Source organism: Rhipicephalus sanguineus, chromosome 10 (genome assembly GCF_013339695.2).
Source record: "Rhipicephalus sanguineus isolate Rsan-2018 chromosome 10, BIME_Rsan_1.4, whole genome shotgun sequence".
Taxonomy (NCBI): domain Eukaryota; kingdom Metazoa; phylum Arthropoda; class Arachnida; order Ixodida; family Ixodidae; genus Rhipicephalus; species Rhipicephalus sanguineus.
In genome coordinates, this window is record NC_051185.1 from 58,198,422 (window position 1) to 58,219,487 (window position 21,066).

At 43.4% G+C, this 21,066-nt stretch overlaps 1 protein-coding gene across 1 annotated transcript; it reads left to right on the forward strand.

Moving 5' to 3' along the window:
- Window positions 1-353: 353 nt before the first annotated feature.
- LOC119406410 (gastrula zinc finger protein XlCGF52.1-like) lies at window positions 354-12,095 on the forward strand. The gene is made up of 2 exons (XM_049420085.1): window positions 354-921; window positions 6,659-12,095. Exons 1-2 carry the CDS (start codon window positions 363-365, stop codon window positions 6,976-6,978), a joined length of 879 nt encoding a protein of 292 aa, XP_049276042.1. The 5' UTR covers window positions 354-362; the 3' UTR covers window positions 6,979-12,095.
- The last annotated feature ends 8,971 nt before the right edge of the window (window positions 12,096-21,066 follow it).

Genomic DNA, 21,066 nt, shown 5'->3' on the forward strand with positions numbered 1-21,066 from the left:
TCACCAATTCAAATCAGGTCACGGGGTTCATTACAATCTGTTCTTTTATTGGAGACAAAAGCCAAAGCACAGCAGCAAACAATGCCACAAGTGCGTTCGTAGCCGCAAGTACAAAGGCTAGGCAAATCCATGTACTACCCATCGTTCACACGGTGACTCAATAATCCCAGCTCTGCAGTTTCCTTTGGTAAATATTGTAGGAAACTGTATGGTTTGGATAGGTGAAGTTTATCCCTTACTTCACTTAAAACTGCAGCAACACTTCTTGTTGGCCTGGTGATGCACTTCAGTTCCACGAAGTGTGTGACACATGGTTTACATTGCATTCCTGTGCTTCCTGTGGCTATGCAGGTTCCCCGTCTATGGCTTCCCTGGAGCAGTACAGTTCGCTCGTGTCCATGCAAGGCCCACTGCATTCCTGCCGGAAGTGCGCCTATGTGACCAAGAACAGTGCAAACATGAAAAGACACCTTCACAAGCACACGGGCGAGCGCCCCTTCCCTTGCCACCTGTGTCCAGCTGCATTCACTCAGAGCTACCATCTTAAAGAGCACATTCGTACCCACACAGGAGAACGTCCCTTTCCCTGTGACCACTGCAATGCATCCTTTTCGCTTAAAAAGAACCTTTTGCATCACATGCGCACCCACACAGGAGAGCGTCCTTTTTCCTGTGACCACTGCAATGCATCCTTTCCTTTGAAAAGCAGCCTCACGGCGCACTTGCTCACTCACACAGGAGAGCGTCCCTTTTCCTGTGACCACTGTGATGCATCCTATAAGTCTAGAAGTGGCCTGAGGCAGCACAGCCTCGTACACATACGAGTGCGCCCCTTTTCCTGTGTCCACTGCAGTGCATCCTTTATACACCATTACAACCTCATTCGCCACACCTCAAGTGAACATCCAAGCAAGACGCCCTAAAAGTCAGTCACACAGACCTTCCTTTTTATGTGAGAGGGATTATTGATTGGTAATTGTTTTGTGGAGGTCACCCATAATGTGCATCAAACGGTTTTTGGATTTCTCAGAAAGGGTGTTTCTTACAGTATATTGCTTATAAATCTGTCATTGTTGATGAAAATTTAAGATGTGCCTTCAGGTGGCTTAAAAGCTATGCCACAATGCTGAAGGTTTGGTTTACCTTGAATGTGGATTGGCTGGAGATGCATTGATTACTGTGTTGCTTTCTTGAATTCATGCATTATATATGTAGTTAAAAACGGCACTAAAGGTCTGTAATTAAGGCCAAGCCACAGTGGCATGTGCCGAATCTCTTTTTTTCTTTCTTCCATATTATCAATTATTTGGTTCTTTAGTTTTGAAATTAAATTGAAATTGTTTATTTGCCATTTTTGCAAAGTACAGATGGAAGGATTGCAGAAAAAAAAGCTGTCCTTAGACAGCCTGACTAAGTTAAGCTGTCCTTGGACAGCTTGACCTTGCTCAGTTTTAGTTTATATATGAACCGTGTTTTGTTCAGTTTCGAGATAATAAAATTCTCGATATAATGAAGTCTTTCAGTTTTTGAAGCCTAATGTCCACAGAGCACTACGTATATTTAGCAACATAAGGAAGTGTGTTTCTCTGAGATATCAACATAACGAGGTTCCACTGCTGCAGGAAAGGAAAACTGAGACAATCAGGTGAAATTTCTTCTGGCGCAAGTCATCAAATTGATCGAGTTTGGTGCGTTTCTTGAAGGTCCAACTCTCGGCATGGGGAAAGGAAAAAGTCGGGAGGGAGCATTGTGCAATGCGGAAGAAAGAAAGAAATAAAAATAGTAGGTCAGGCATGCACACGCCAAGCTTTGCTTGCTCCCAGTTTCGCAATAGGCCAAGGGCTCCTGAATTTTTACCTTCTTTCCCCAATGCAAATGAGCTAACCGTACTCAGTCCTGGTTGACCTCCCTGCTTTTCATTTATCTTTCTGCCTCACCCACTCACTTTGTTCTGCAGTTGTTGACAAACGAAAGAAGTTGGAAAAGTGATTGAAATAATAAATGCTTACAGCGGCAATGCCACATTTGGCTGCTATGAAGAGCATTCAAATATTCTTACTCATACCACTAATCTACTATATGAATACTGGAAGGAGTACATAGACAGGTGATGTGTTGCTTTGAAGAGGAGTCATTGTGATGAAGTATGTAAACAGGTAGGAATTTCAGTACGAAAGAAAAGGTACTTTAGCCTGATGAAGTAAGTTAGACGTGATTAAATAATTGTTTGTAATAAATGTGTGGGGTCACATTATACGGGTAAGTTTAGCAACGTGGCCCTAACATGAATGTGTTTGCCTATACTGTGCTTGTACACGTTACATATAATAAGCATCCGTACACCATTACTACTTTCAGTGTATACCTGGCTGAAGTTGCAAATGTTCAAACAAGAGAGTAATTCAGTAATTACAAATATGCAATATTTACATGTTCGATTCTCCCGCTTGCATAAGTGCCTCTGACCGAGTGTGGGTGGCGAATGTAGTCTTGAACATATTTTAGCATGGTTGTAAAGTGAGCCTGAGTGCCAAGTGGCAGCAACTCGACATTATCAATACGTCGCATTTTCTAGCTGCTTAGTCTCCGTGCAATGCTTCAGCCCTGAAGCGGGTGTCGTTGACGTCACAGGCAGTCGGGTTTGCAGGGCACATACAATAGCACCGAGACAGGTGCACGACAGATGAAGCAGTCTCACCCTTATCTTACTCTATTGTCAGGCTGCTCACATGGTGGTTCTGGCTGCTTATGCCAGCGGTATAACAGTGACAGTGACCAGTACTTTGATCGAAACGTTCTGAGGAAAATGATTAAGGTGAGCCGAAAACTCCCCAGTCAAGTTGTTGGCTCCGCCCATGACGGAACCGGGAGATGATGACTCGCAGCGACGTCGCAGGCCCTCTGGACAGCCTGTAATTTATGTGTAAAGTCTGTACTATGCAGTAGGACATCCAATTTGGCCTTGTAAGTTGGGGCCGGCATTGGATGGCCACAGCCAGAGCATATGATTGAAAGAACAGCACTCATGTCCACACTTAGAGCATGCTGCGAGAAATAGGAATCCAATTGAGCGCTCTGGAGGTGAGGTATATTCGTGTTTGTAAGAGCCTAAATGTGACAGACTGGGCCCTTTTGAACTTAGGGTTGGGGGGGAGGGAATTCCTACTGCCTAGTCTGGATGTGATTTTGTAAAAGATGCGTAGCAAATTTTTGTTCAGAGGAGGCACACTCCTTGTTGCGAAGTGGGTGCTGTGTCGCGCTGTCACCTGTCATTTTAGTAGGTGTCCTACGGTAGACAGAAATTTCAACACGAGAATGCGCCTGGTGTGTCACACCATGGCTAATACTGCAGCATCCACGTTGTTGCATTCCTTGCCGCATGCGGTGCCCCGATTCAAGTGGCAGGTGCTTTGAAGTGATGCCAAAATCGACCATGATTAATAAATTTCTTGAATACCAGACACTGGCTTCTCTCTCATTATAAGATAAAAACATCAAAGAACAATTTTCGTGTCACGAGTTCTTTAAATGAAAAAGTAAAAAATGATCTCTACTTGATCTTCCGGCTCAAAACACTCAGTGTGGTCATTGTCATCGAGCCAGTGTAGCGCCAGTTCAAATAGTTGGCCAGCTTGGAGTGCATTTCTTGTGACATATATTGCGTTTAAAATTTAAAGGAAAAAATTGTAGGATAGGACAGATTGCTAGGCTTCAACAGTGTATTCCGTTTTGTCCTACACTGTTTTCCTTTAAGTTATTCACACTAGTAACTAGATGTCGCAGCGCAGAAAATGCGTCAAAACCAATTAGCCCAACTGTCTTTGCCAAGAAGTGCTAAGCTGAGGAAACAAATAGTAAGCGCTCTGATTTGCATGACTTATCTGCATGGCAAGAACACAGATTTCTATTGCGTAGTTCCTACCAAATTCACGTGGTCTAAATCACATTGGGCTCTAGAGCTGTGTACTAATTAAATAATGCAACCATATATCGTTCTGTGTGATTAGGGAATGGAAAAGTATTCACTTAATTACAGAGCTCCCAAGAAATATAATTACAATTTTTTAACTGCATGTCTGATTGATGCTAAGGGTGAAAGTCTTGGTGGTTTCACTGTCAGTGTTTGTGCCATCATTAAAGAGGCCCTGCAACACTTTTCCAAGTAGCCATGAAATGGGAACTTAATTCTTCACGAATCGACCACCGCAAAAATGTTTAGAATCCGTCCAGCACAAGCAGAGTTACAAAGATTACTTTCAAAGATTACTGTGATTACTTTCTCTCATCTCGTCCCAATAGAAGCGCTGGAAGCTAAGCAGGGAGGAGTGGCATGGGAGAAGAAGGTATGTCACGCACGCTTCGTGACCTTGAGCACTTTTTCTTTTTTTTCTTCTTCGAACACTCAACTTACTTTCAGTGCGATCGCACACGTGGACAAGTGATGGCTTCTCACGGCGGCCGCAGTAACTACCGAGTGTGCCATGGTCAAATCTGCCAGTGGCATGGAATTTGTGTCAGTGATGCGGTGATCTTTTGTCACTAGCATCATTTGTCGATAGAAGAGGAAGCGATTTTTAGCTGACTTTTAGAATTTATTGTAAATCCCAGGCCGCGTGCTGTGCTATCGTTTGGCTCGCATGTTCTCGGGAGCCTCGACTACCGATCGGCAGCATTTTCTGACCATGCTGGAAAAGTGTTGCAGGGCCCCTTTAACAGTGTTTTCTATGTTGTTCCAGGTTTGCCACTTTCTTCTACGAAGCATCCGAGAAGTTGCACACTTTAAACGTCGCCAGAATATCATTGAACCTGCTTCCTCTTAGGCATCATTGTCATGTATGTGCTTTTACGTTCCAGTGTTATTCATTATGAATTTAAGGGAGAAGGCCAAGTGTAAAATGCGAATTTTTTTTTGAAAATGTCATATTTTAGATTTTGGTCATGTTAAATGCGCAATTGGTCGCCTATCACTGTGGCGCATAAAGCTTTTGTCTACGCAGTTTCTTTCAAAAGATACAAGTAAGAATGTTAGACCACCCAATTAGTGAAAGACAGGAACGGACTTTCTTGCAGTGTATATGTTTCAATCATCCGCACAAAAGAATTATGCCTGTCTTTACAAAGCATTGGTCCAGGATAAAATGGTGATGCGTACTCTTGATTTTGCAAGTCTTTTCAATAGTGCACCTGCTCATGCAAGTTTAGCTTAGCGAAAAAAATTTGTAGGTGATTTACTCTAACTTTGTAGCGCTTCCATTTGGCCCCTTGATCCTTTGTCTTTGAGTTCTTGTGTCATGTTCTCAAATCAGCAGGATGTCAAAAGTATCACTGACCAACTGATTCCATTTGCTTTCTTTCTACTCTGACACTAACCATGGAACAATCATTTTGTAAGTGCTCCAAAATGTGCCATATTCTCTTTCGTCATTAAATATGGCACCATATTCACTTGTGTCAATTTCTTTTGTTATACTGCTCACGGTTGGTCAGGTTATTTGTGTTCATGTTTTTACGTCTTATATTAGTTGTGCACTTTGTGTGCTCATGATATGAATATTTTGATGGCCAAATTGCATGTAGTGCTTTAAGTTGATGTGTGCATTGTTTAGTTTCGGATGTCGAAAGAGCTTCGATTATTTAAACATACCAAGGTGGCCTTCTAAATGTTCCTTCAATGTTTATTCATTGTATTCGCTCAGGATAATCGGCTGTATAGAACTATATCGTATACTATTTACATATGTGTGGTCATGTAAGTTACTGAAACATGTGGTGAATAATTTACTTCTAGTATGCCATTACATCATTACGTTTTAATTCAAGCAGTATAAAGTCATTGTGAAATGTATGAACTCCCCTTATGCATACAAAGCATCATTGCTATGTGTTATGCAGAACAATGTGCCTGTGTTTTTCAGCATATGAAACTGCAGTGTTATTCTAGTCATTGTGAGTGTTAATTTTTTTTTCTCATATTTTCCAGTTTTTTCGTATTGGTTCACTTCTCATATTATTTCATATGCTTGATATGTCTTAAGATTAAAGAAAGCTTTTGCTGTTTAGCATTGTGTAAATATTTTTTTGAACAAAAAACGTACAATAATTTGTTAAAAGCTTTACAGGCTAATGTAGCGACACGTATGCCTAAATTTGTCACTGTTTGACTAGAGTATCTGAATATCGTCCAAATCAGACCTCTATGTATTGGCAGCAGGCGATTGCATGCAATGAGCATAGTATTTTTCTGCTATCGGTGTCAAATGAAACCCAAACTGCAGCAAGCATTTGCAATGGTGTAGTGCGTGCCATCCAGTCGTCACCATTAACAGGCGTGCGCATCCGGTTTAGCAGTACTGCGCATAGGCGCGCTTCTCCATGGTGATAACTGGACGATGTGCGCTATACTATTGCAAATGCTTGCCGCTATTCAGGTTTCACTTGATGCCGACAGTACAGAAAGATGCCAACTTGGGTAAGACGTGTTTTGGATCATTGCATTGTGTGTGCTTCAGCGATATGTTGCTTGTATAGGCAAAGATTATCCAGAATGCCACTGACAAACGCAGCAATGCTTCTTAATTGCCTGGTACTGGTGTTTGGATTCATGTAGTGTGTGACACATAGTTTGCATTGCCTTCTTGTTTTCCTTGTTGCTTTGCAGGTTCCTTGTCTTTAGCATCCCGTGTGCGGTGCTATTCCCTCGTGTCCGTGCAAGGCGGATGGCATTCCTGCGGGCAGTGCGCCTATGTCACCAAGGACAGAAGTAACCTGAACAGACACCTTCGCGTTCACACGGGCGAGCGCCCCTATGAGTGCCACCTGTGTCCAGCTGCATTCAGTCAAAGCAACACTCTCACAGAGCACATTCTCACTCACACAGGAGAGCGTTCCTTTTCCTGTGACCAGTGCAGTGCATCTTTTTCATTGAAAAAGTGTCTCGTGAAGCACATGTCCCGTCGTCATTCAAAGAAGAATCCCTAAAGGGCAGGAGCAATCATTTATACAAAGGCAAAAGGAATGTTGATTGATCAATTAAATATCTGTGTTTGTAAGTAACATCCAAGGTGTATGAAATGGTTCTTGGGTGCCTCGGCAATTGATTTTGTTACAGCATACTGCTTAGAGAGAAATAATCTCATTGTTAATCATAATCTCTTAAGTGTCTTTGGGTGACCTTGCAGCCCTGATGACTAAAGGTTTGATTTGTCTTGAATGCGGATTAGTTGGAATGTGGTCATGATTTGAAACCTTCTTGTAGTTACATAAGTAGTTACATATGTAATTCATAAGGAAAACAGAGACAGTTGTGTAAGTGAGGTGTGGCCATTTCGGTATGTGTGAAATTCTTTCCTGCAAGTTTATCAACGAAGAAGTGGTTTGGTGCACATTTAATATTACTTTGCAGTTAAGCCTGTTTAAAGCAAGCTTCAATATAATGACATTCTACGTATAACTAAGTATTTATTATTACATGGCAGTGCCCATCGAACTTATTGTATTTTAATATTAATGTAAGCAAGCATATTATTCACTGGCTCAATATGGCAGTTTCACTGCTTCCGCAAAGGGTGATTGAAACCATAATACGAAACTTGCTGGTGCCAGTGGTCGAATGGTTACATGCTTCCTTATTGGCGGACACATCTTTTAATATTGTGTGCCGCATCACCCAAGAAGCCTTAAAAGGTCAGGGGCTCACAGGCTTCTTTTTTTCCTTTGGTGGGGGGATTAATTGACGTATTGATTTCTTTTGGAAGAAGCTATCATCTGAAATCCATCAGTTATTGAGTTTTCTAGGGTGTATTGCTTATAGAGAAATCTTTCATTGTTGACGATTAATTCTTAAATAAGGGCCTTCGTGTGCCATTGCAGATATGCCAGGACGTCGACAGTTTTTGTCCATCATCATTTCTTGTTTCCTTATGAAAACATCAGGAATAATATGGCAATGTCGCCTCATGTGCCCCCACTCGAAAGCAGGGCAGCATTGTACTGAAATGTTGTGCACAGGATCGTATTTGCTCACTGGCTCAATTTGTACATGTGTGCCCTCTTAAAGCATCTCACTATTGCTTACTATTAATAGAACGTCTTACTAATGCTTTGGCACAAGGAACACACTTCGGATAAGATTAGTTAAAAGCTAAAAAACTGTCATGTTTTCTGTCATCAACATCCTGTGTAGCCGTTGCCATGAATCCATTGCTGCGCCACTTTAGTGATCTGGCCAACATGGTGCTTCAAGATAAGGAAACAAATACTAATCACCCTGATTACCTTCTTTGAACATTGACATCCTATATGCTGCTGCATGGATGGCAGTGTGAAAGGAGCACAGGTGTTTACTGTGCAATGTCTGCTAGTTACAAGTGTTTGCCTTCATATTGCCCACTAGAGCTTGTCTGTTCGGTTATGTGAGTAGTTACACATAATTAGTCACTGAAAAATAATCACTCAATTACAAAACTGCTGAGAAATGTTGCTGATTGCCAGTAAAGTGTTACGTGCAAGTCTGGTTGATGCCGTGGGTAAAAGTTTGTGTGGGTATACCGTGAGTGCTCTGGCTACTGGATCTCTGGAGGTTCTGCAGATGTTTACATCGTTACTACATTGCATGCTTCGGACATTGCCATATTATATGCATTCCACTAACATCCTCATGGAAATCATTCACTTTTTTGCCCCGTTACATTGCTCTTATTCTTGAGATTGCGAAGTCTGTGTGGGGATGTTTACTGCCGGCTGCATTTGTTATGTTATTATGAGACAAGTGAAATCAGATATTTGTTTTTGGACCTGATAGTTTATTGATATTCTGAAGAAACGAGTGGATTTCATTGCAGTGTATAAGTTTCAGTCATCAGCGTCAAGGAAATGTGTGCCTGTCTTTACAAAGCGCTGTTTCAGGCTGCGTTTGTATCAATGAATGCTCATATACTTCCAGGTCGGTTCAGCAGTGCACCTGTTCGTGCAAGTGTAGCTCAGAGAAAAGCATTTGCAGTTAATTTACCAGAACACTTGGTTGTGACACTTCGTCTTTTTTGCACGTCAGGATGTTAACAATGATTGTTAAATAAGTTTGCGTCATTAATATTGTTATTTCATTATGCATTTAACCCGGTCGTCCTTTGTGTTTCTGTATTTCATTTGTACTATTGTACTGAATATGAACACTGACATCGAGCAACTACTAACATTGCTTTTTTTTTCCTTTTTGCCGTGGTGCTACTTCAAGAACATTTACTTCTTGAATGCACTTGAATATAATGTGGCTGTATTCTTTCCCACCATCAAAAGTGGCAAAGTTTACTTGGATCAATTTCGTTACACGTTTTATGTCATGTTGCGTTAAAAGCTGCATTGGTATGCTCAAGGCACGCGCAGATACTTACTGAAAGATATGTTAGCAAGTGCCTGCAATCCATGCATATCACCAAAGTGAAGCACTCATGCACGCTGCTATCAATGTAACAAAACCAGTGTTAGAATTCATGCAATTGCAAAATTGAGCATAAAATAAAGCAGTGTGTTAAAATCTTTTTCTTCAAACTAAGCAAAATGGTGACGGAGAGCCACGGAATTGTAATGAAAGTGCACGGTGTTGAAGCATTTAGTAAAGAGTGTGTGTTTGAGATGGAAAGGATGGAGTCGAGGAGACGTTGCAAATACTGAACAATGCGGGACCGTAGTGCGGGCGATTGCACAAGAAGCACTTGCTTACAGTTCTTAAAATAAATTTGCAACCGATATTAGAAATGTTTTGTTGCTTATGCTGATTGCTTTGAAGGTCAGCAAACATATTTCGTGTGTAACTCTTGCTTGCCTAATCTTAGATTATTCATGCAAGTTTCTGGACACCACTTGTAGATCAACTGGTGCATTTGGTATGCTCATGTTAAGGATGCCCTGATGCCTAAAGGGCATGCAGTTCTTTGTTAAGTTGAAGTGTGCATTGTTCTCAGTAAGGCATTGAAAGAGCTTTAACATTTAGGCATGCCAAGGTGGCTTTTCAAGTGTGGCTGCAATTTATAACCATCAGGTTCATTCTAAAAAAGTCTGTTATATATAGCATTAGTGTATCATATGCTCACATGTGTTCTTTCAAGTGATTAAAACAGTATCTGGGCAATATGTCACCTTTATTATTCTGAAGTATCATCATGCTTTCATTGAAGCGCTATAAATATATTAACGGATAATGTGCAGAGAGTTCCAAGACATATGGAGCAATATTTCTTTGTGTTATGTACGGAAGTGTGTTGATATTTTTTGCCACCACAGCTTGTGATCCTAATGTAACGCTTGTAAATGTTTTTGTTTTCTTTTAGCAGTGAAGCTGCTTAAGCTGCCGTAATATGTATGCCGTATCGCGATTCATAAATGGGTATGTGCTACAGAAATTGGTAATTCCCGCTACTCACCACTGGTCCACTAAAAAAGAAGGCAATAGGTAGCCAAACACTGGGGAACGGGAAAGGCAACGGCTGCTGCGAGAAACTATCGTCATCGTTAACAGGTGTGTGCCTCAGAAATGGGGTAAATCCCACCACTCACCACTGGTCCACTAAAAAGGAAAAATGCAACAGTTAGCCCAACACTAGGGAATGAAAAAGGCAACGGCCACTGCAAGAAACTATCATGATCATAAATGGGTATGTGCCACAGAAATTGGGTAAATCCCACTACTCACCACTGGTCCACTAAAAAGGAAGAAGGCAACAGTTAGCCCAACACTAGGGAACGAAAAAGGCAACGGCCACTGCGAGAAACTATCGTCATCGTTAACAGGTGTGTGCCACAGAACTGGGGTAAATCCCACTACTCACCACTGGTCCACTAAAAAGGAAAAATGCAACAGTTAGCCCAACACTAGGGAACGGGAAAGGCAACGGCTGCTGGGAGAAGACCTCAAAGCGATGGAAGGCCTATGCCAACGATGACGTGCCTGTAGATCTATGAGAGGTGAGAATGCTTGGTTTCAGCACGAGTTTGTCTGTGGTTGGACATCCATGTCATGTCTGTGACTGTATGAGAGGTGCGAACACTTGGTTCCAGTGCAAGTTTCTTTCTCTGGAGTCTGGACATCCGTGTCGTGTCTGTGACTGTGTGTGGTTTATCGCGAACTTCTCTACACTGAGAATCAACATAGAAATAGCATCGCCCAGCAATGACCTAGAAGCAACCTAGAAACAACCTAGAAGCAACTAGATTAGTCTTCAGAATCATCCAGTTTTGCTGTTTCGAGGCTTGCGCGGCTAAGTGCGAGCTTCCCTTTGCACCTGAACTTCTTTCACTGACATTTTATTTCATATGTTCAAGTGATGCTTGACACTTGATGTATAGAAGCACCTGTACGGTGGCACAATGTGTGTCACCATATATATAGGTACGTCTATGCGCAAGAGAGTGTGATAATTAGCTCAATGGCCTATTGCCACATATAATAATAAATTTGGGTGTTTAAGTATAGTATCTGAATTTCATCCTGTAGTCACACATTTGTGTATTGGCAGCAGGTTTTTGCATGTAAGCATAGTATTTATGTACAGAGCGATGGGAACTTGCGCAAGACATAGATAAGCACACTGTCGCCACTGTACCAACGTGTGAATAGACTAAGGTTAGTTTGTACAGTTTAGCACCTCAGTTACCAGTGCAGCAGCTCATATGGCTTAATGCTGCAGTCGCAGTCTGATACCATGCAGTGTGGGACACGTGGTTTGCCTCGCCGTGGTGTTTTTCTTTGGCTTTGCAGGTTCCTCATCTTTGGCATTGCTGGAGCAGCACTGTTCACTCGTGTCCATACAAGGCAGACTGCGTTCCTGCCAGCGGTGCATCTATGTGAGCTAGTAAAAGGCAAACATGCAAATAAGACACCTTCATTCCCACTCAGGCTAGTGCCCCTTCCAGTGCCACCTGTGTCCCGCTGTAGTCACTCAGAAGTGCGATCTCACAAAGCACATTTGCACCCACACAGGAGAGCGACTTTTTTCCTGTGTCCACTGCAGTGAATTTTTTTTTTTTGTGCAAAGTTAGCCTCAAAGAGCACATGTGCATTGGGAGCAAAGCGCGTGAATAAAAATAGGAACACACAATTAAGAACGCAATAAATGTTGAAAAATATAAGTTTTGTAGGTTTTGGTGCCACCTATTTAGATTTGACCAGATAACTGTTTTCAGGGATTTCGAGATGCCTGAGACCACAGTGAACTTGTTTCAACGCTCTTTTACTGGGGCTGATATGCCTCTGAAATGTACATAAAGCCGGCTTGTCCCTTATCCACAATATGATAGCACGTGAGGAGAAACCTGCTGTCATGGAGGAAAAGAAAAATAGGAGCGTCCACAAGCCAACCTCCTCTGAAGCCGCTTGCTCCTTGTGTTCGGGTCGCATTTCCCATCATGCTCTGTTTCTTTTTTTTTTTTTTTTTGGTGGGCTCATGAAAAAAAAAAAATTGACGAGCGCGCGCGCTTAGCGTCCTCATGCCAACCACCTCGGACGCCGCAGCCCCCCCCCCCCCTCGTTTCCATGCGCTGGTCACAATTCCCAGCATGCTCCTGTTTAATTTTTTTCTGGCTGGGCCAGTAGGCCAGGTGTTCCAAGAACATCAACGCCGCCGCCACTGCGTCGAGCCTTCGTTTGCTTGAACTGATTAGATTCCAAAGACGCTTTGCATTTCATTGTGCTTAGTGCGCTTTTATTTGTCTAGCTCATGTGTGCATTTTTTGTGTTCGAATATACATTTGTGTGCCGTGCCAGTTGCGGCCTCTTTCTTGCTGCCCTAACAAACGTCTCGACACCACTAAATAAGCCTGCTTCCCAAACCTACTTCCCAATTCTGCCTAAACCGCATTCGTGTGTGTGAGTGTGCGTGTGTGGGTGTGATTAGTCGGCGGGCGAACTAAAAGCAAGACCTTATGCAAATGCGTAAAGACAAAATGTCAAAGAAAACAATTAACAGCTTGACTAAAAGATATTTATTAAGTCCATTGCTGTTCCTTTTAATTTCATAGCAGCCTGGCTGCACACCTTCAGTTTACAAAAAAATATTTGACTTATTCTGACAAGCCTACGAAAACAGGGACGAAGGAAAATATTTCGAAGTACTTTCACATATTTTGCCACTCAAAACGCGGTGCACACGTTAGAATGCGCGCGTTCAGGCAGAGGTACGGGAGCACACAAACTGGACGTTCAATGATCAAAACGAATGTGTAGAATTTTGAATGAAGTAATAATGGAATTCATTGCACATGCAACCTCAGAACTTGGACAGCCCCTCGCGTACCCTACTCGTATGTCCGATAATTATACGCGTCAGAAAATTGTATGTGCGTCAAAATCGAATTCGAAACCTAAACTACAATGTGTTGCCAACGTTGCCAACATCCTGCCGCAAGACGGTGCTGAAAGCGCGCGGTTGTATTTTTATATTGTTTGTCTTTGACGCGCCACTTTCATTTTTCGGACTGAACGACCAAACTGGGAAAACATTTATGTCCTGCAGGACGCGCGTAGCGAGCGTCTGCGGGCTTTACGAGATATCGTGTTTGGCGTCATTTAAGCGGCAACGTGATTTGATGTTGTGGAGATTCGTTTATGTCGCTGAACAAACTCGCAAAGGTGCCAGGTGTCATTTGAGGCGTCAGTGCTGTCGTGACAGCCTCGCGGAACGTCAAACGCACACAGTGAACGGCATGCGAACATCGGTGCATTGACTGTCAAGTAGCCAACCTTCGTAGGTGAAGTACTGGCCTTTTGTTCCCTTCGTCATGATTCCAAACATATTTTCACAGGGTCGCGACGTCGACGAAAACAACAGCCGGCGTGTTCAACACTCAAAGAAAAAATCGAGTATTTGGGGGGTATTTCTGCCACACAACGATAATCGTCATTTGGCTTGCTCGCGTTTCCTTTCTTGAAAACCCGGCTCTCGTCACTTTCCTATCAAGAATGCTGTGTCACGCTGATAACGCGCCGTTCGGGACCGCGAAGTGCCGGGACCGCGCCGCCGCGGTGATAACGCGAGGAAAGTACGCGAAGTAGATGACGATTGTGGCAGAGATACTCCCCAAATAGTGAAGATGAAACTCTTTATTTGGCCGAATTTGTGGCCGCGAAATGTAAGCTCAAACTACAGCAATACACGCTGTACACTGATAGCGGCGAACTAGGCGTCGGTCGATAAAACTGAACATCGCTGGGATGCGCCGTCTAATATACGTCACGCATCGAACCTTCCAGCCTTATCACTGGTGGTCGCGCAAGCTCTGGAATAATCTTGACTATTCGCGTCATGTGCGCAATCTTAACAAAATGATCTATAATCTGGAATCTTCTCAGCCATTCTGGCGTGCTTTGTGCAAGGCAGCAGCTACACGTGCATTGGGCCGGTAACAGAAAACATAGAAAGAAAGGAGCGTGTGTGGCAATATTGAGGCATGTTATTCTTGTTCTCTGAACCGGTATGCGTGTCGTTCATGGAGTGGTGTCGTTAGATTCTGTCACGACGTTACAGACAGGTTCTCTACGCAGGGTACCTCAACATGGCGGCCACCGTGACCTTTTTTTCTGATTAGAGTGTGTCAGTGCATGGGAGGATCACACAGTCGTTCCGTCCCCGCGTTCTTTTGTGCTGCCCCCGCTTTCTTCTATTCGCCAGCCGCGCCATGGGTGAACACAAAGGAACGCGAGGGCCGGGGCACCGACACTCATTTGATGTCACAGTTTCTTGCTCCGCGCGTTCGAGTAAGAGTTCACGCAGCGTCTCAACCAGTCTTGGGCAGTAACTAGTAACGCGTTACCGGTAACTAGTTACATTTTTCAGTAGCTGTAACACTGTTACTTTTTTACACAGTAACTGTAACGAGAAATAGCGTTACAGTTATTTTCCCATGTCCTCTCCACCTTTCACATTTCCACAACACCGCTCCCCTCGCAGTTTGGGAGGAGAGGTCGCTAAGAGTAAGTTCACGTTCGGTTTTTTTTTTTTTTCGACATATCGTTTTGGCCACTTGAGCTGCTAGCTCTGCTCGTGGTGTACCAGTGAATCATTTGGACGCGAAGTTTAAAGTCTCCTTCGTCCGAGGCTCCAAGCTCATTGTGTTTGACAGGCGGTTAGAAATCAGCAGAGCATAAAACGGTTGAGAGCCAGAAATACCGTGAACTGGCTAAGCATTTGTAAAAACCTCTTTGGAACCGATTGTAAATGGTTAACACCGACTCGCAGTTTTCTCTCGCCCCCCAACTTCGTTCGGGAGCCAGTGTCATCGCATAGTTTAGGTCGAAGCTATGTCCAGTTGACCAGCAGTGTTCAACAAGCTTCGTCTTAGAACGCATTGCATGAGTTGCTTTATCAATATCCCGCTTGTCGATCCTTTCCTTCCCGTTTCGCCAATGTTGAGTCGTGTCGCAATCTCCATGTTGTGCTTGTAGATTTTCATGAACACATGTTCCAAGGAGAGCTTTGTGCCCAGTGGACGCAGAGCCCTCCGAACAGGGTCTGATACAACTTGAACATAGAAAATAGACACAATGGACGTTTTTACTCGTGACGCACTCCCCGTTCCCCTTTGCATGCGCTTCTGGGTATCGCTAATAAACGTCCTAGGATAATGCTGTCGTTCCAGTGCATCAACTACGCTTTCCACTTCTAGTGTCCAAAGACGTTTATTATTATTATTTGCAAATAAAGTCCATTTTCACCAACGGTGCATGAACAAATAAACTGATGCAACAAAATGAGGCGTACACAAAGAAGGCTGGTGTTGGGCCATCTTTTAGGCCTCCTTCGTCTAGGGTTTTACGTGCAATTTTGACTACTCGCGCATGCCTTCGTATGTTTTCATTAAATAAATCCTATCATTTGGTTTGTGTACATACATATTACAAATACAGTAACGGAAAAGTAACGACGTTACCTTTTCAGAGTAACTGTAACTGTAACGGGTTAGTTTTGGAAACTTTGTAAATGTAACTATAACAGTTACTTTTTTGGCTTAGGTAACTGTAACAGTAACACTGTTGCTTTTTACTGGTAACATGCCCATGACTGGTCTCAACCTCTGAAAATGCATGTGGACAAAAAAGAAAAAAAATCAGGGGGACGCCCGCACATTTCGTGTGACCGTGTGCCTTAGAGCTACAACCAGCATCCAGCATTGCTTATTCACTTGTTGGCTTTATTTCTGGAGTAATGATTACGTTTCTGTGTGTTTGTGATTCCAGTCGCACTGCAGCGCTGTGTGTCTTCCTCGTTATTCTTTTGACCGTGTGCCTTTCTAGCGTTGCAACCATAGGCAGAGAGTTTTCATTTTACCGGAGGGGGCGGGGGCCGACTTGCTCTTCCACATTTCTCTCTCACTCTCCCTATATATATATATATATATATATATATATATATATATATATATATATAGATAGAGAGAGAGAGAGAGAGAGAGAGAGAGAGTGAGAGAGGAGTCGCGTAAAATCGATTCACGCAATGCGTGGACTTAGGCTTTACTTTGTTAAAACATGCGCCACACAGGAGAGAGTAGGCTAACGCTATCACGGGAAGCATTAATTATATGCCAGTGAGTTCAATTCAAGATGGCCAAAAGTAATTCTGAGATGGTAGCAAATACCATTTGCTACCACTACACCTTGTGCGAAGCTGCGGTTACGAATCTGGACGAGTAATGGAGTTGCTCATTGGTGGCCGAACTGTTAGTTAAACCCTTTACTTATAAATCAAAACTGCGTACAATCTTTTCTCGGCACTTTTATAAGCAGGCATGCCGAAGGGTACCAATATGTAGGCAACCAAGAAATTACCCGTTTTTTTATTGGCGAGTAAGTTCGTGCGAAAGCGTTCACTGACTGACTGTGTCGGGATTGCTTTGTATTCTCAGTATCATTTTTGTGTTCTCAAAACCATTCACTACGGGGTTCAAGACAATTAGAGCGCAGCTCTTAGGCGTCCGTTCCTGTGTTGAGCGACATCGCCGTTGGCGTCGGCGGCGTAACCGATAGTGCGAACGAGGACAAAAGAGAGCAAACGCGGAGTCTGTCGATATCACGAGATACTGGCCTCTAACCTCGCTTTCTTGCTCTGTCGCTCGTGCGCATGCAGGGCTGGCACGTGCACTGCGGCTGGCTTCGCTTGTCGTAACGGGGCTGTGGGCGTTTCACTTGGTTCGCGACAGCTGCAATGCACAGAGTATACAGTGTGCGTAGCATTCGAGCGCTGGCAGTTTCTGTGGCAACATGTAACGAATGTTCCATTGCTACAACTGCGGATACTCAAAACACCAAGCACACCTGGCGTTGCCCGAACACGAGGCTGCGCTCAGCGAATTATGCAGTATCGTAATCACCGGTGAATTTTTTAATTTGTCATAGCTTAAGTCGTCGCTTCAGTTGTTCATCAGCACAACATATTCTGCACGTAAAAATCCGTTTGAGGGGCATTTTTCCATTGAATGTTTGACTTGTCACTGGCCCATGTGCCGAACTTTAAATGGCTTAAATGAAAAAGAAGCGGGCATAAAATTAACAGCCTCCTGTGAAATAGCTGCCAGACAGGACGACCCGGGGACCTAAGCCAAGCTCTTAAAAAATACCTTGGGCCGGCGCCAGGGGGGGCTCTGCCCCCCCATGGGGCAGTCCGGGGGGGCCCAAGCCCCCCAGCCCCCCCGTACTCTCCGCCTATGGTTGCAACCAGTATCGAAGTCATGCAAAAACCAGCAAGCCATTCTTGTGAAGGATAGTTGTAACTCGAGAACTCTGCTCTATGCCGAAGATGCGTATTGAAAGCAGTGATAACTTGCAATGCACCCGACATTTACAGTTCAGTCAGTGTCTTATTTAGGCGAAAGATGTCTCATACTCACGGTGTCGCGGTGTCTCATACTCGCCCTGGAACGGTGCCAGCTGTGGTCTGTCCCCCTCACACTCTCTCAGCAACAGTTGCGTGTTGCTCCTTCCAACGTGCGTTGCGCAACTGTTGCGCAACGTGGCGCCGGCATCCGTCGACGGAGTCGAATGGCCACAAGCTTTCTCCGAACACACTTTGGAATTTACAAAGTACCAGCTAACTCTCGCAGATGAACTTCGAGAATTTGAACCAACTTTCCCTCAAGTACAACACGAGAGCACCCTAAGCGCGCTTTGGTGGAACGGCTCTTTAATATTGCCATCGAAGTGATCAAGAAAATACGAGTTTGCCTGTTGGACACCAACATCAAGATGCAACTATTGCTGAGTATTTGAAATAAGCACCTTTACTAAGTTGCAAATATGTATTCTGGAGATTTTCTGGGCCCCCTCTCCCTTTTTTTCTCCTATTCCCGCCATTCTCTCATCTTTCTACTCCCCTTTCCCAATCCCCCAGTGTATAGAGTAGCCAACCGGAAACTTTTCTAGTTAATTTTCCTGCCTTCTGCCTTTCTGTTCCCTTCCTTCCTTATATTTGAAAATCATACTGTGATATCAAATCAGCATTCATTAGACGACTATGTCTTGCTTCTTCCGATGCTGTTTCTTGTCCAAGACATTTGTTTATTGGTGCATGTGAGTAACTTCCTATGTTGTACATCTGAAGCACAGTATTCTGACTGCACATCTGAAGATTGAAGTTGAAAGTGCTGTATGGGTTGCAGTTAGACATGTCCGGAGTATATATGTCCGGTCCTTCCTGAAAAAAAGTTGTCTAGGTGTGTTTTCTTATGTTGGTTTTATCTCTGCATCTGCTGCCAGCAACATTCGAATTCGTATGATACATGTTGTTCTATGCGAGTTTAAATTGCTCACTTTATTTCGCCTCGGAATTGCATGACACTATATTCCAATTTAGAGAATCCAATGTAACATCAAAGTAATGACACATTCCAATGTTCAAAAAATAACTGGAACATGTTCCTTTCGCATTGAAGGACCTTGTAAGGGGAACTCTTTTAAAGATTGGGAAGGAACGAGAGACGAACTTTCGTTCCTACTTTAGAGGAACTTGTACAACACTGCACCCTAGCAACTGTTACCCAGCCATAGGCACGTTGCCACTAAACAGTAGCAGTGTTAAAGTTGCTCAAGCTAAAAAAGCAACTCTGTTACAGTTACAGTCGCAGAGTTTCCAAAAGTAACTTGTTACAGCTACAGTTACTGCAAGAAAGTAACATTGCTTTTCCGTTACTATACAAAACTAAGTAATGAATCACAAACCAAATGAGAGGGTTTATTTAATAGAAACAGACGAAGGCATGCGGTTAGTCAAAATTGCACGTGGGAAAACCATAGACAAAGGGAACCTTAAAACCTGAAGTGCCCATTAAACTGCAAACAATTTTTCGAAAATCGCCAACTATTTTTTATGACATGAAATGCTTCAGTACATGTTCAAAACATAAAAATACTTGCAAAAGCATTTTACGGCAGATAATAATGCTTTATTTGTCGTTTGTCACACCGTCATGTAATACCCCGTACCTGGGGCAATTGAGGCGTATTCCAGGACAAATTTCTGCAACTCCAGAAAGTAGGAATTCATTTCGACTTGCCGTGCACAAAATGCACTATTCCTTGATACTTAATTCAAACTAGATGAGACTACCGTCCTTGTGTAGTGTTCAAAGCACGGCACTGCATCATGTTCGTTTATAACGCATGGGAAATGCAAGGCACGGATTTCATCATTCAAGGCTCGTTCACACTGAAGGCGGAACGGCGAGGCAGTGAGCCCGCGTTCCCTTTCAGACCACATGGCTCTCTTGGCTGCCCGCGTGGCCGAGGAGGCGGGGCATCTCGCGCTTTTGCGCACGTGTCGCTATCACGTGGCACTGCTTCTCCCAAAGATACACCTGCGCCACCGCCGCAGCGCGTTTTGGCTGGCTGCGGCAAAGCGGTAATCTTGGGTGGCGAAAAATCAGTCTGGGAGCGATCGGACAAGCCACCTTGTTTTCCACCCGCTTTCGCTGCCTGGAAGGAGGTTTTCCCTACTTTCCACGAGCTCGCTTTACCGCTTTGGCCGCCCTGCCTTCGGTGTGAACGAGCCTTTAGTGTGCATAGTCTCATTGAATAAGAGCGCCAATTCAATCACGGAACTTGTGCTGCCATTTATGTTTTAAATAGGAAAACAACATTTTACAAGCTGGGCTCGTCAAAAGCCTCTTGGAACTTTGCTGAAGAGCCATGACGAGCAAAGGTCATCATAAGTGAAAAAGTGGCAACTGCTATGACGAGCTCAGTTTGTCCTAAGCGCTTACGGGGTTAAAGGGAGCACACTCAAGCCCAACACTAGCAACACTCGTTGTGTACGTCTCATTAATCTGCATCAACTTTTCGGTGTATGCACCCTTGGTATCGGGGAATTAATTTGCAGAATTCATTGTAACTTAAAGTTGTTTCTCAAAGTTTGCATCAGAGGGCTTCCCTTTGTTGATATACGTTGCGTCCTTTACTGAACTGACATTCAGCTGGCGAGCTGGATGGAGTCCCCCATTCAGTCACCTTCACAAACGTCCATTAGTTCACGGTACTTCTGGCTCTCAGCTGTTTCGTGCTGCTGCTTCCTAGCCGCCTTTCAGAGATAATTTAGCTTGGATGGAGGAGACTATAAACTTGCCATCCTAATGGTAATTTCTTTAGCGTCACACCAAGAACAGAGCTACAAGCTCAAGTGAAAAAAATGATATATATGCCAAAAAAGAACGCATGCAAACTTAGCAAACTGTATTAATTGTACAGGGTGTTTTTTATTTTAAACAATTCATATCTTATAGAAATCCTAAGACAGTAAGGCTCCTGTCGTTTTCTCACACAAACACTACTTCAAGACAGAAATACCTTGCCGTAGCTGAAATGATGTTTTTGCGACTAATTAACGAAAACTTGTTAGCTTTTTAAGGTCTGCCAGAATGAGACCTCTGTTATTAATGAACGAGAAAAGGAAACTTTTGCGGGCTTGTTTTTTCTTTGTTAGACACAACATTAATGAAAGCTGACAGACAATGTGGTAGACCACATTTGGCAGGCCTTCTCAGATAATGAATGGTAGTTTGCCACTGTTGCTCAAGAGGAAAGTACACTCAAAC